The 15366-nt window shown below is 41.5% G+C and overlaps 1 protein-coding gene across 9 annotated transcripts in view; it reads right to left on the bottom strand.

Moving 5' to 3' along the window:
• KDM6A (lysine demethylase 6A) overlaps nucleotides 1-12941 on the bottom strand; it is a 204283-nt gene extending 191342 nt beyond the window's left edge. For 6 of the 9 annotated variants that reach the window (XM_032426663.1, XM_032426666.1, XM_032426668.1 and 3 more), the window contains exons 1-2: nucleotides 12408-12788; nucleotides 12130-12193 (exon numbers count right to left, since the gene is read on the bottom strand). In XM_032426663.1, the coding sequence (XP_032282554.1) occupies nucleotides 12130-12193; nucleotides 12408-12568 (225 nt within the window). In that variant the 5' untranslated portion in view covers nucleotides 12569-12788. Of the gene's footprint in view, nucleotides 1-11842; nucleotides 12004-12129; nucleotides 12194-12407 lie in introns of those variants that run through there. The other 3 variants (XM_032426664.1, XM_032426669.1, XM_032426672.1) reach the window with 2 other exon arrangements.
• Between the last annotated feature and the right edge of the window lie 2425 nt (nucleotides 12942-15366).

Here is a 15366-nt window from a genome sequence, read left to right as displayed (position 1 = left end):
TGATTACACCCATCTTCTATAATTAGAAATATCACATCTGACCTAAAAAATTATAGCCCCAACTATAAGCAGCAGTTTGGAGAAGTCAAACACTAACCATTAATAAATAAGACCAACTTTCAAATCAAAGAGTAACAGAATGGCCAATCATACTAGCATAACAAAAACATGCAACTCAGTTCCATTAGGTCTCTGCATTCATCTGGTGTCTGATCCTGAAGGCTTGAGGCTGAAATCAAAGAAAATTACCATCTAGAACAAAGTTCTACTGTGTCCTCCTTCTGGGTCAAAATCTTAAAAAAGAATTGGGTCAATCCTAAAAACTAAAATGAATAGTTACCTAGAATTCTGGTGCTAGTCACTGAAAATTTTTAATTCCCAGCCTTTCATCTTAACAGACGGTAAAACTGGGACAGTATCAATTAAGCAACTTGACTAAAGTAGGCAGCAGACCCTAAAACTCAGGTCTTCAGTTTTCTAATCCATTGTTCTTCCCCGTATATCATACAGCCTCCCAACCAAACCAGCATTTTGAGCACCCAGGCTAAAGAAACAACACTAAAGCCTATTAACTATGTTAAAAGGGCATGTGCGTACAGCTATTTTTCCGGTTAGAACAGTAAGTTCTCTACAGATCAGACCACCTTCTCTTCCCCTAGTACCCTTATAATAACCTGTAGAGAAGAATTTGAGAGAATATGTGAAGTGGTCATAAAATACCACAAACTGTGTGGTAAAAATCCATGCCATCTAAGCCTAACCAACCCAGTGGTTCTAAAGCTTTCCTTTCTCTCCAACATACTCCCATCATTAACACCTCTACTCCTCTACTCAAGAATAAGTGAACTACACTTAAGTGAAAATACTGGAGTCCACAGTTGGGCTTCAAAGGGATCTTTATACTCCCTGAAATCATATATAAAATGTATGCAGCTACACTGACCCTAAAAGGGTTAATGACCCCCAAAAATAAATACTACTGTTATAGCTCTAACACCAGTCACTGAAAAACGAAAATAAAGATATTCTGCCATGAAATAAGTTAACCACTAAGCCCTGTACTGTTTTCAACTAATCAAGAATGCAAGTTTACCTATTTTTCCTTTTCTATAATAAGAACAAGAATAAACCAAGGAAATGAATGACTCCTGCAAATACAAGATTATTAAGTAGTATAAACTATGGCTACTTCTATAAACATTCAGGTAGTGAATTAAGTTAGTAATCACAGAGCCTGATAATCAGTCATACTAATAAAACCAAAATATGAAGGCAAAATTTGCCAATTATTCCAATTGACAGTTCACAGCATACAAAATTAAGCAACTGCTACCTTACGAAAACACACATGAACATACTTCCAATTAAGACTTTCGCATGTTGAAGAATTTCTACCCTCAATATCATGTATAAAAGGAGTAATAAAACCTCAAAATCAAAAAGAACTTAAAAATAACCCAAATCAATCCCCTCACCAACATCTATTTGAATGAGAGAACTCTCAAACCCAAGACAATTCAATATAGAAACTACTAACACCTTCATATAGCAAAGAGTAAAATTAACGAAGTATTTTAATGACTTGTATACAGTATGACCTCATTCGTGTGGGGGAAAAAATAAAATGGAATATGCTCTGGTATGTGTTGAAATATGAAGTTACCCAACATACCTTTTATCAGTGGCTGCCTGATAACAGGAACAAAATAACTGGGAGATGGTGTGGGAGGGAGATTTTCTTTTTACTGTTAACACCCTTCATGTAGGGGCGCCTCGGTGGCTCAGTCGTTAAGCGACTGCCTTCAGCTCAGGTCATGATCCCAGAGTCCTGGGATCGAGCCCCGCATCGGGCTCCCTGCTCCGCGGGAAGCCTGCTTCTCCCTCTCCCACTCCCCCTGCTTGTGTTCCCTCTCTCGCTGTGTCTCTCTCTGTCAAATAAATAAATAAAATCTTTAAAAAAAAAAAAACCCTTCATGTAACTTTTCAATTCTGTACTATGCACATGTATACATATTCAAAAAAACTATATGAAGCTATTTCAAAAGTCAAAGATAGGATCATGGCTGCAATTAGAATAATGGCAGTGAGAATGGAGAGAAACAGACTTGAAATTTAAGATGTAGAAATGACAAGATAGGCAGACTATTAGGACTTTTAAATTAAGAAAAAGGAGTCAAGAACCACTCCAAGGTTTCTGGCAAGGATAATGATTAAGTGCCATTTGTTAAGATAAGAAACATCAAAGACAATGATAAATTCAGTCTGCATATGTTCAGTTTAAGGTGCCTTCAAGATGCCCAACTAAAGTAATCAAGTGGAAGTTTATGTGTAAGTTGGAGGCAGAGTGAGTAAAGAAAATCTAGAACAGAGTCTCAGAGACTAAGATGTGGTTAGACAAAGAAAGAAAGTCAAAGTAGTAAGATGTTAGGATTCTTTTCCAGAGATCCCAAATCTGCCTCTATCTCCACCCTCACTCCTAAACTATAGCCTTAGTTTAAACTTAACTGTCTTTCCCAAGATGATAACATGAACCTTGTACTGAGCACCTTCCATGCTAGGCCCAATGCCAAGCACTTTCTTTCCTAACACAAAATGCAACAGCCTGCCAGAAATCTATTACCACTTCCATTTTACAGATGAGAAAGCTGAGCCTCTGAAAGGTGAAATCATTTGTCCAAGGATCACACATCGAGTAAGTGGCAGAAGCAGAATTCCACTTTAAAATCCACCATCAATACTTCACAACTAGGATCTTTTCCCCTCCACTTTATCCTTCTCACTGTAGCCAATAATATTCCCATAAAACCTACTCTAGTCATGTCAATTCCTCCGGATTAGAGAGTTGACTTCAATGACCTCCCAAAACATCCTATGGCCTATAGCGACGTAGGCCTTCATGTGCTCAGTTACCTTCTCCTAATCCCAACATGACACCCTCTACCAACACTAGACTATTCACAATTCCTCAAACACCATTTAACTTCATACCTCCAACTCTCTGCCCTTTCTTTCCTCTTGCTAAACCTCCACTCATGTTTGATAACCAAGACAAAATGTTACATCTTCGTGGAGTTTCCCTCACCTACTTATTTCTCCAGTCAAAATTAACTACTCCAAAATGCTAGGAATTGTGTGGATAGTTTAAACTATCCATAATCAAACATTTTAAATGTTTTATTGGCTCCATCATTTGAGAGCTCATAGCACTTTGCATACACCTTGATTACCGTACTTACTACAACATATGATCACTCAGTCTATCCATTTTCCTCCAAAGACTGCAGGGGCAGAGGCCAGGTCTTACTTGTTGCCCAAAGACTTGGCACATGGCCTCACCCACAGCAGGTCAGCAAACATTTCACAATCAACCAAGCAAAACCAAAAGCTTTTCTAGTTCTCATTCTGATATTTGAAATTCAAAAACCTAAAACATTTAACTACTATATCTTAAAAACAAATTTCCCCTATATGTATAAATGACCCAGACTCAGTCAACTAAGATTCATAAAGTTCTTAGGCAAAATTATCTCTTTTGCCACGATTACGTAATATTCTATTACAGAATCCTTCCACAATATTAAAATACAAACTCACATTATTCAGCTAATTATCTGTTTTCTATTAGTTTCCCAAAGAATTCTTCCATACATCAAAATTATCAGGGCCCAAAAACTATTTACTATTAAGAAGTTATTTTTATGGGCACCTGGGTGGCTCAGTCGGTTAAGCATCTGCCTTCAGCTCAGGTCATGATCCTGGGGTCCTGGGATCGAGCCCCACATGAGCCCCACATCAGGCTCCCTGCTCAGCAGGGAGCCTGCTGCTTCTCCCCCTCCCTCTGCTGCTCCCCCTACTTGTGCTCTCTCACTCTCTCTCTGTCAAATAAATAAATAAAATCTTTAAAAAAAAGAAGTTATTTTTAAGTATAGTAAGGGCACTGTGGCTATGTTTCAGAGACAAACTGATGTATCTATGGATTACACGATGTGATTGATGCCTGAAATGTCCTTCAAAATAATGGGGGTGAGGGGCAAAATACAAATGAAACAGACTGGACGTGAGTTGAAAATAGCTGAACTGGGTAATGATCAGTGATGGTTGGTTGGTTGGTTTTCTCTGCTCTTGAAAATTTTCCCTAACAAACTTTTTTAAAGAAGAAAAGGATCTAATGGACATAATGTAATAGATCCATAGCCTGAAAACAACCCTTTATCTAAAAGGGTTTCCTCCACTGTTCTAAATTAAAATGTATTAGATGACCTCATATAATCTCTTAACTATAACAAAGTCCAACCTTCTTCCTGAGAATAAACTTAGCAGCAGCACATCTTTTATTTATTCTAACACAGACAAAATACTTCCACAGACCCAAACTACAAAAAAAATCAGAATACATTAACAGAATGACAACAGTTTTAGCAATGTAGAAAAATAGAGAAAAGATAGGATAAAAGAAGAAATGGATTTAAAAAAATAAATAAAAGTCTGTAGGAGAAAGTGGCAAAGAGCCCACAAATTGCCTGAGAACCCTAAAACTGTCTAAATAAGGCATCACTCCCAAGCTTCCAGGTTATAGTTCTTAATTAGGTCCCAAATGTCAACCTAGGCAAAAAGGGGCCCAAAAGGAAAGTCATCAAAGAAACAGATGCTAAAGATCAAAATGAAGATTGCAGGGGTGGCCTGGGTAGCTTGGTCAGTTAAGTATCTGTCTCTTGATTTCGGCTCAGGTCATGATCTCAGGGTCCTGAGATTGGGCAGTCTGGCTCTGCGCTCAATACTGAGTCGGCCTGAGATTCTCTCTCACTCTGCCCCTCCCCCTGTGCGCACACGTGCGTGCTCTCTCAATAATAAAATCTTTAAAAACAAAAAAAAATGAAGATTGCATAGTGACTTATCATAAAGCCACCTAAAAGGCAAAGAAACAGGACCTAACAGGGCACATCTCTACTTCATTCACCCCTATCCCCACTTAAGGACCATCAAGCTCAAAAGCATCCCAACTTGACAAGGCCTTTACAGTTATCTCTACACACACGGTAGAATAAAATCCATTTTCAATCAACCAAAATATAATTCTGGTGTACTATCAGGGTGCTTATTGTATTATTTGTAAAGTAATATGTCTAAAGAAAAAAAACAAAAAACCATAGCAGTACAGAAATCTATAAAGTGTAAAGTTTAAAATCTCCCCTCCTCCTCACCCTAGAGCTGTTTTGTACTCCAAGACGACCTTTATTTATTTACTGAATATCCTTCCAAAACTTGGTCAGAGAACTTCTTAATCTGACCCACGAACACTCATTCAAGGATCCCAAGAATCCATACAAAGGTAAAAATTACTGTAAAATGAGATCAGAGAGGGAAGAGAACACACAGATTATCCTTTCAACATCTGCTAAAAGCTAAAACCTGATTTTAAATCATGTTTTCCTAAACAAAATTACAAGATTCCTTGCTAATGCCCAAATCAAGAAACACCATCTCCAAGAAACACAATTAAGAAATAATCCTCATCCTATTAATAGTAGCCATTCTACTGAGGCCCAACCTAGGGTAGAACTCTGAAACTCAATTTACAACTGCCCCAAGAGTAAATTACCTGAAAACGGGGATCCAAGAAAGCCAATACTGTTTTACAGAAGCCATCAATGCCTGCCCACTTCCCAGCACCACCCATCCACAGAAAAAAAGGTCCAGTCCATAAAAAGTGCCCAGGCATGAGGAGCTAGCAGAGAGGGTCTTTTTTTTTTTTTTTTCCTGGGGTCTTGTGCTCAAAGTGTATAATTTGTTGAAACATACCTGAAAACATGGAATAGGCTGTCTGTAAATTAAACTAGCCCAGACACCAGTATCTGCAATATCTCACAAATGTAAATACCACCCCATTAAACTCACAAGTGTACTGTAAAAATTTAATTAAATAATTTAGTTTTAAATGTCTGACAGACAATATGTTACATAATAGAAATTCTCATTAAATGTTTAAAAAAATAAAATACATCAGAATATGGTGGGTCTCAGACGCTTTAGTTAATCTTAAACTAGCAACTATCAGTTAACTCTAATAACCTAAAATCCAGAAGCTGTTAGTTAACTTTTTAAATTTCCAAATCAGGAATACACAGTCCAAGAACAGTTAAATCCAGCAATGAGAGACATGAGGAGGACACGAGCCAGGGCAGCACTCTGCAAAGGCAATGTTTCTCCTGTTTTTACTTCAGTCAGCCCTGGAATGTGTCAGGTAGCACAAGGCGTTTTAGACATTAAGTTTTCATCAGTGAAATGAATGATGGTCAAGTTAATGTGGCTTGGCTAGAAAGACTGTAAAGGCACCTCCACCTCTGCACAAACAGGGTCTAAGAATCCACAAACCCAGGATCCCAATACTCTACACAGTGTACGTATAACTCTATGAGTCCCATTCAGCCCTGTGTTCCACTGGGACCAGGTAATTCTGGGATAATGCCCACTGCAGCTAACATATTGCTTGCTACATGTGCCTCCAATGCACCTTTCCAGCAAGGTTCTGGTTAGACTACCTACAAAGAGCCAGGACTTCACAAGCTTCCCAAACAGGTTCCTGTGACTGCTTTTGTGCCTGCTTGCTAATCAATGTTTCTACGGTTAGCCAAAAGACAAACAAACAAACAAAAAGCCATTCAAACTTGTTAAATTTATGTTTATCATAAACTTTCAGGGCACTTCACACTATTCTTCTGCCACTGACATTCCTATTCCTATGTTATATCATCCTTATACATATCTCACTCCTCTTAGGGAGCTTAAGCTCAATGCAGGCAAGGGATATCTATATTATCTTCATATTCCCCGCATAGAAGACTTGCATTTAATGTAGTCAATGTTTGTTGCTCTAATGTACTGTTAACAAATGCAAAGCTGATAAAATTGCATGTAAAGCTTCAGTATGCGTACATAAAACTATTAATTTTGCATTCATTAAATAAATTCCATTAATCAACTATTCTACAAATACATACACGTGGGCCCTAAATAACCTAACCACCATTTCAATTCTTAAGACAATCTGGTGGTGTTTTGGGGCGCCTGGGTGGCTCAGTTGGTTAAGCGACTGCCTTCGGCTCAGGTCATGATCCTGGAGTCCCGGGATCGAGTCCCACATCAGGCTCCCTGCTCAGCAGGGGGTCTGCTTCTCCCTCTGACCCTCCTCCCTCTCATGCTCTCTGTCTCTCATTCTCTCTCTCGCAAATAAATAAAATCTTAAAAAAAAAAAAAAAAAAAAAAGACAATCTGGTGGTGTTTTTGTAACGTAAATTAGCTCTCTGGATACCACATTTCAAAAATAATATTAATGCACGGTGTTATCAGTCATTAACATCAATTTCAAAGAGCTCAAAGGACCACAATGAGTTTCAAAGTAAAAATAAACTTAACAAAACCCCTTTCAACTCTGCAAAAGAATACTGGTACCATATAAAAAAAAACTAAATGTTACATAATCAAGTCAGAATAAGATTTTTTACTCCGTAGCTAGCCAAGCACTGAAGCTTTACTTTGATTTAAAACAAGCGACCCATCACTCCACTTTGCCACCTAAGTCACAAAAACCCCTCTCAGGCAGTTTTTCTTAACCTAAAGTACCTAGAGGTGGCAGTCAAATGTTCCCTAGTCATTTCAACTTCTAATTGATTCTATGGAAAGAGCTATCCAGTGAAAAAGAAGGCCAAAACTTAAAAAGTGCCTGTTTATATATTCCTGCAGTTCTAATCTGTGCCCAGATATGCAAACATTTCTGTAATCTCTTTCTATAACTTTTATTACCAGGAATGTAGCAAAATTTTAGGAAATATATAGTAACGGCATGAGACTTTCTCCAGGTAAACAATGACTATAATTATTTACAAGACAACTTTCCAAACTAGAAAATACTTTTTAAAAACACATCAAATTAAAGACCTAATTTTCAAACACAAAGCATGACGTTATTCTGTGGTTACTTTTGTAACCCAAACACTAAACGTTCTTTAGCACTAGAAATGAATATATCCCTTTAAGTGCCTATAAACAAAAAAAATACAGAAAAATTTTAAACAGCATCAACCTCTAAATATACAAATAAGCCACCTCCAGAACTAACCTAATAATTTTCCCCTACCATCTACATGTAAGCAAACCAAATTTAGGAAAATATATGCCTTAATGGATTTTAAACTACTACCATTACCCAAAAAATTTAAAATGCCAACTATTTTAATACTAATTATTTCCTAGGGAAAAAAGCACACATTTCTAAATGATAAACAAACCATAACTTCTTCTAGGCATTCTACATAATCTTTCTACTGATTAACAGAATTACAAAAAAAAGTTCCAATAAAAGTACTCAGGACAAACTTAAAACGGATGTAAAGATACTTCAAAATGAACCACTATGTACTTTAGCAATAGTTCCCCGACACAGGTAAGATTCCCCAACCCTTTAGCATTATATTACTATAAATATGCCTTTATAGTATTACTATATTTATTCTTTCTATATTTATGCTATATATTGCTATGATACTTTAACGCAAATCCTTATCCAACTGATAACAAGATTAACCCAAAATATTTTCAAAAATGTACCAAAAAAGTCACCATAATTAGTTTAAATATTTTTAATACTTTTCAGTAACTCCACTATAATTAAAATGTAAGCATCTTGAATTATTATGTTACCAAAAGATTAATGGTCAACATTAATTTAAAGAGCAAAGTGGTCAAGATCATGCTGTATTTCAAAAACTCTGATTAAGCAACCACTTTCTGTTTATAATCTTTTAAAGATATTTTAAAGATATTACCACAAAAATAATATACCATATTACTATTTTTCTGGTCCAAAACCCCAAGCATTGTATATCAAATGGCAATCATACAAACAAAAATTCCTTTAAGGAGTCTAATATAAATGAATCTTACAAAAACAGAGAGTAAGAGAAATCAACAGTTTGGATAAAGTACTGTCACACCTGGAAAAGGAACATACAAGTTTAGGGGCAAGTAAGAGACACTTATTAAATGTTTAAAACTTTCCAAAGCTTTTTTTTTAAGATTTTATTTATTTATTTGAGAGAGAGAGAGAAAGAGAGATCACAAGTAGGCAGGCAGGCAGAGGGAGAGGGAGAAGCAGGCTCCCCGCCGAGCATGGAGCCCGATGCGATGCGGGGCTCCATCCCAGGACACCAGGATCATGACCTGAGCCAAAGGCAGTCGCTCAACGGACTGCACCACCCAGGCGTCCCTAAAACTTTCCAAAGCTTTTAAGTCAAGAGTTATCTTTTCTTACACCTACAAAATTTGAATTTTAAAACTTGAAAGAAGATCCAATAAAACATATAGGAATAAAAACGTTTGAAAACAAGTAGTAAGAGCTAAGTTTCTGTCAGAAGTAAAGTTCTACAAGGTTCAGACCAAATTTGTGGGGGGGGGTGGAGAACTGGCAGGACAAAAATAGCAGCTAAAAACAGAACCCTGGGAGCTATTCAATTCCATTACATGCCCTCAGGTAAGTAGCCTGAACCAACCCCAACAAAGAAAAGTGAACTCTTGGTTTTTTAAGACTTTCAGAGAGTAAAAATTCTGAAACCAACACAGCTCAACATTACACACACACACACACACAGTCTGTAAAAATTCTGAAACCAACACAGCTCAACATTACACACACACACACACGTCTGTTGTTCCCCAGGACTGTTCAAAAGATGGATGAAACTAAATAATTCAATACTTCCGATAGCAGGACCCCAGCTCATTCATTCTATTCAGAATCCAATTCGAACACAAGTTGTGAGGTTATATAATGTCAAGCTTTACATTACACATTTCGCTGGTATGTTCAGGCTCACAAGAACTGCATGAGGTTGCAAGCACATACTCTAGAATGTTTTAATGTTAAGGCTAATGAGTCTTGACCTAAATAGGTAGGACCTCACAAGCACGGAGTCTGAATAAAGACTTTTTTTCTTCAGCTCAATGAACTACTTAGTAATTTATCAGATTATCCAGTGTTTTATAAAGCCCTAATTCTTCCCCAAAACATAATGAAGCTTCACAAGTTTCTCATTTATAACATGTTACTGTATTGAAACATCAAGAAAGTAATGCACACTTTCACAAAAGATATTTGAAAACATCGACTTCTTTACGTTAAACACAATAGCGCATAACTGCAGGGCTCAATATTACAATCTGAAATCCAATATTAAGCACCATCCACTGTGAATCTACTAAATACAAGCATTCTGAGACACGAAATCATCAACTTGCATTTTACACGTTATCCACATAAAACCTCAGATTCCATTTATTTCTTCTTTATCATAAACCAAAAGCAACAGATTTAGCCAAACTTTTCCAAATGTGTTATCTTTGCAAACAATTTTACCAACCCCTAGTTAGACTGGCAATAATCACTTCAAAATACAATGATGCTCCCTTATATTTAAATATTTTATTTAATCTTTTGGGAGGACAACTTTGACAGCAGTCAACTGTTTTTAATATTTTAAATACTCAGAAAAAAAATCTTCAAGGCTTTAATCATTGAGGCCTGAATCATTTCAGAGCTAGTCACTACTCATTTTTCCAGTGATAATTTTAATGAAACCAATGAATACCTACATCACCAAAGTTTAATTCAAGTTTCCTGTATCAGTCAAAAACACTAGGCTTACTGGAAAGGATTATTTCTTTAGCTTTCTGGTCATTTTATGTGACTGAAACTCCTTACACTTAGTTACCTTGAAACAAAAACAGAAGTTAATTACAGATAAAAGGAATTAGAGACTCTTCAAAACCAAACTACAGACAAAAATTGAGGACAACTAAATAAAAAAATCAACTTAAGAATAAAATGCTAGGCTTTAGTCATTTCAAACTTCCTTCTCAATTCTAACAATAAGGCTAGGTGTCAAACGCAAAGCTACTGATTTCAGCTTGAAAAGAAAATGTCTAACGGATGCAACACCTATCGCACACACTCCCAAGTTTCACGGTCCCAATTAAGAAACCGTACAAACATCATTTCAGCCGTATTTTGGTCAGGAGAGACAAACTGATGCAGACAGATCGAGACTCCACAGCCTTTGTTCAATAGCTTACGGATGGGCAACTAAATGTGCTACAGGTTGATAAGCATTTACCAGGCTTATGAATGCTGCTTCCAAGCTTGAGAAAGGTACAAGAATTCTATATGCAAATCATCTTGGACAATTTTTATTAAACACCATCGAGCTACACACTCCGAAGGAGAGACCTATTCATCGCTACTATTTATTTCCATGTTTACCTCTCCTCCCTCCCCTCAAACCCCCCCCTTCACTTTCTCCTCCCACCCTGTCCCGCCATCTTGGGCCGATAGGAGCAGCCATTACTTAACTAAATGACAGTGCCAACAACTTTCCACACAAATAAACAGAGACTACACCCCGAATCCCCCCTAGCCTCCCCGGTCGGACACACAGGAAACGAGACTCCAAGAAGAAAACACATTCACAAATAACTGCAAGATTTCTGTGGCAGAAAGACCCAAAAAGTAAACAAGTCACCTAACTTCAGGTAAAACACATACCAGTCGAGATGCATGTCAACAGCCCAATGCAAACTCTTCACCGCCCTAAACTATATGCAACTTCCCCCTTCTGGGAGCAGGGACGCAGGAAAGCCCAAAACGTTTGGTTAACAGTAGACATTACGAACAACCTGCCTGAAGCAAAAGAATAAAAACCACGGGAAACAAGTAAGTCAGAAATTTGGGGAAATCTGCACACATTTACGATCCCTTGACACTGAACAGGCACCTCGGAGATCATCGGTCTACCTCCAAAAAGCCGTAAAATGAGAGGCGATTTTGTCGACCCAGCTGAGCTCGGCCCCAAAGCGCTGCTGCCTCTGTTCCTTCAGCTACAAGAGGAGAGAGCGATTTCGCAAGGGTACAAGCGAGGTATCCGAGGGTGGGGGGAGAGCAAAGGCAGGAAATAGTTTTCCGGAAGCCCCTCGGCCATCATTCGTGGCCACAATGAACGCCGGCCGGGCCGCGGGGCCCGGGACGGGCCGGCCGCCGGCCGGGGAGTCCGTGTCCACGCTCCGGCCCGCGGGCTGCCTTACCTTGCCCAGTAGGGCCTTCGTCCTGGCGCCATCTTCATGAAACCTCACGAACCCGAAAAGGCGGCTGTGGGGAGAGACACACGCGGCTCGTTAGAGCTCCGGGAACGCCACCGATCCACCCCTGCCCGAGCCCGAGGCCCCGGCGGCGACTACGGCACGGAGAGCGCCAAGCCGAGGTGTCCGCCCCGCCGCCGCCAGAGGCAAGCCGCGCTCGGGCCTCCCCGGAGAGCGGCGCCAGCCCGTCCGGAGCCGACCGGGCGGGTGACGGCGGCCCGTACCTGTCCAGTCCGCCGAGCGCCTCCCTCTCCTCGGCTGTCAGGCTGGGGGACGCCTCCTCGCTCTCGCCGCTCGCTTTTCCCGCCGCCATTTTCTTTTCCTCATCACCGAAAGCGGCGGCGGCAGCGGCGGCGGTAGCGAGCGACACTCCGCAGGATTTCATGGAAACGCAGCGAATTCACAACTCCAACGCCGACACCCCCCCGCGGGCCGGGGCCCGCAACGACGCCCCCAATCTCCGCTCGGGACCGGCACACCAACTTTATCGCCGCCTCCTTCTCCGCCGCGGGCGGCAGCGACGAAAAATCCCAACACGGCGGCGGCGAAGGCGGCGGCGGCAGGGGCTGCGGAGCCCCCGGGTCGGCAGCGGCGGCGGCTCGGCTGTAGGGTCACATCGCGGGGGCGGGCGGGGGACAGCCACAGGCGGGGACGGCGGGAACGGCCGGAGCGCGCGGGGCTGGGGGGCAAGGGGGGGGGGATTCGTTGGAGACACAAACTTCCCCGGCACCAGCACAAAGTTGTTGTAATTGTGTCACACAGCGAACCCCACGCCGCCGCCGTGACCCCCCCTCCGCGCCCGGCCAGCGCCGCCAATGGGCGCCGCCCGCTTGCCTCACGTGACCTTTGTTGACTCACGTCAGCCGTGGCTCCACTCAACTTGCTAGCTGCCGAGCCCCGCCCACCGAGGCCGCCACCGACGGGGAGCGGGACGCAGGCCAATTCTGGCCGGTGGTTGGCTGCTGGGCCTGTCTGTCGGGGGGAAGGGTTGTCACCGAGAGGCAGCAGGCTGTTAGGTTGTGCTAGTTAAATACACTGGGGCAGAGAATGGAGGGTCCGGGCCGTGTCACCTCGGGAGCCGCGGCGGGATTGGCGGGGGGGGGAGGGGCGGGGGGGGTGCGTGGGGGGAGGGGAGCGGTGGGGAAGGGCGAGGTCCGGCACCGCCCGCGGCGGGCGTGAGCAGTGAGTGAGGACGCCATGGACGGCCTTTGCCGGCCCGAGAGCTCGGTGGTGGGCCTAAACGACGGCCCCCGCAGTCCCGCGCTCCAGGGGTCCCGGGCCTCACAGGGCCTGGTAAAGGTCGCGTCGCCGGGAGGCGGCGCACGGCCCCTGACCTCCGCCCTCCGAAGAAGGAGCACACTTTTGGCACCGCTGGAAATAATGGCCTCCGCGAGGAGCGAGCTTGGGAGCGGCTGCTGGCCCCAGCCGGGCGGCTCGGGCGCCGCCCTAAGCCAGGCCTGCGCTCCCTGCCCCGATCCCCTCACTCCCGCGGAAAGTGAAGGGGGAAAGTCCTCCTGATCCCCGGCCGGAGGGAATGAAGAGTCGCCCATGCGGTCTGGCTTGCCAATCTCGGCTCCCCACCGCCGAAGGTCTGTTGGCGGCACTTCGGGGCCAAATTTTCGTGCTACCTGCGTTTTATCGGTAGTTCGTTATGATATTGTAAGAAAATAATGACAGTTGTTAAGCAGATCTCCAGAATGTTGGTTTCGGTTTCTGTTGCTGGTCTCGGGTTCCTTCATGGAAGAGTTGGGGCTGCTTGTGGACAGGCCTAAAGGAAGACAGTGAAGATCCCTATCACAGCTTGCAGCCCAGAAAAGCCTTTTCTACCCCCCACAACATGCCTTAGACAACAATAACACTTTCTTGTTCTAACCCTATCTTAGATGTAAATAAAAGTCACTAGTCTGGTTTTCAATCCGAAGTGTAATCGGGAGAAAAAGAAAATATGCCTTCAGTCCGTTACTCTTTTCAAAAAACAAATTTAGTAAGATATGTCTCATGTAATAGATCTGTTACAAGGCACACCTCCAGTCTTCAGAGATAGGAAAATACCAATTAATGGACATACGATGACAAGGTTTCCTTTATAAACATGGACTCTTGTCTATTTTTTAATAACGCAACCAATAGACAAGATATATTTGACTTGGATTTCAAAATATAAGGAAGACAATTAAGTGCTGACTCAGTAATCCTAGCAGCATTCAGTAAGAAGCTATAGAAATCCCAGCTGATTTTGCACACAGACACGGTTTTAAATTGTTCCCCTGAGACCAGTAACTAGACTAACAAACTGTAGTTTCATATAGATTATATTTCATGTTTAATTACTTTCTCTGAAACACCTTTTCCATTCTTTATGGTATTCAACTTTATTTGAATTAATATGGAGAGCTGAATGTTTTCTACAGCTAAATTAACACATGCATTGTTAACTTTGTCACACGACCTTCAAAGCCTGGGAGATTTTGACAAGATCTTCCCTCTCCACACACACATTTAGACTGGCACAAGCAGATAAAATTCAGCCAGTATTTGGCCATCTTCCTGGAGTTGGCGGTTCTTGACTCAAGCCCTTAAGAATTATAAAGCTACCCACCCCAAATCCCTCAAAACCTTTCCCACCACATAATCATCACTAGCTAATAGCAGAATTGCATTGAGTGGATGCAATGGGTGGTGGTGGAGTCAGGTAGACCTAGATTCAAATCCTAACTGCACAGGCTGTGTGACCTTGGGAAAATTACCCTCTAAGCTGGAACTACATGTCTAGTCCAATTATAGTTAATCCATCCTCCATTATGAAGCATGAAACAACTTTTATACAGTAACATCAATCTTTATATCACTATATAATTTTTTAGATCTCAAAAGTTTATAATTTGTCAAGTAAATGTATATACAATAGGTATGAAGCCTCCAAGGTTTAGGTCCTCACAGGAGAGAGAAATGGTGAGATAAATGATTGTGTGATTATTTCTATGCAAAATGAATCTGAAAGCTTGTATAGACAGCAGAGAGGTTGAGCCAGAGCATGAATTGTGAAATCATACAGCTCCAGGTTCGAATCCTAACTATACCACTTGATAGCTGAGTGACCTTACACAAGTTAGTCTAGTTTGAGCTTCAGTGCCCTCATCTGTGAAAAAGAAAATATATCCACTTTACAATGTTATTTTGACT

Source organism: Phoca vitulina, unplaced genomic scaffold (assembly GCF_004348235.1).
Source record: "Phoca vitulina isolate PV1807 unplaced genomic scaffold, GSC_HSeal_1.0 scaffold35, whole genome shotgun sequence".
NCBI classification, from domain to species: Eukaryota; Metazoa; Chordata; class Mammalia; order Carnivora; family Phocidae; genus Phoca; species Phoca vitulina.
This window is presented reverse-complemented; position numbering and strand designations above follow the sequence as displayed.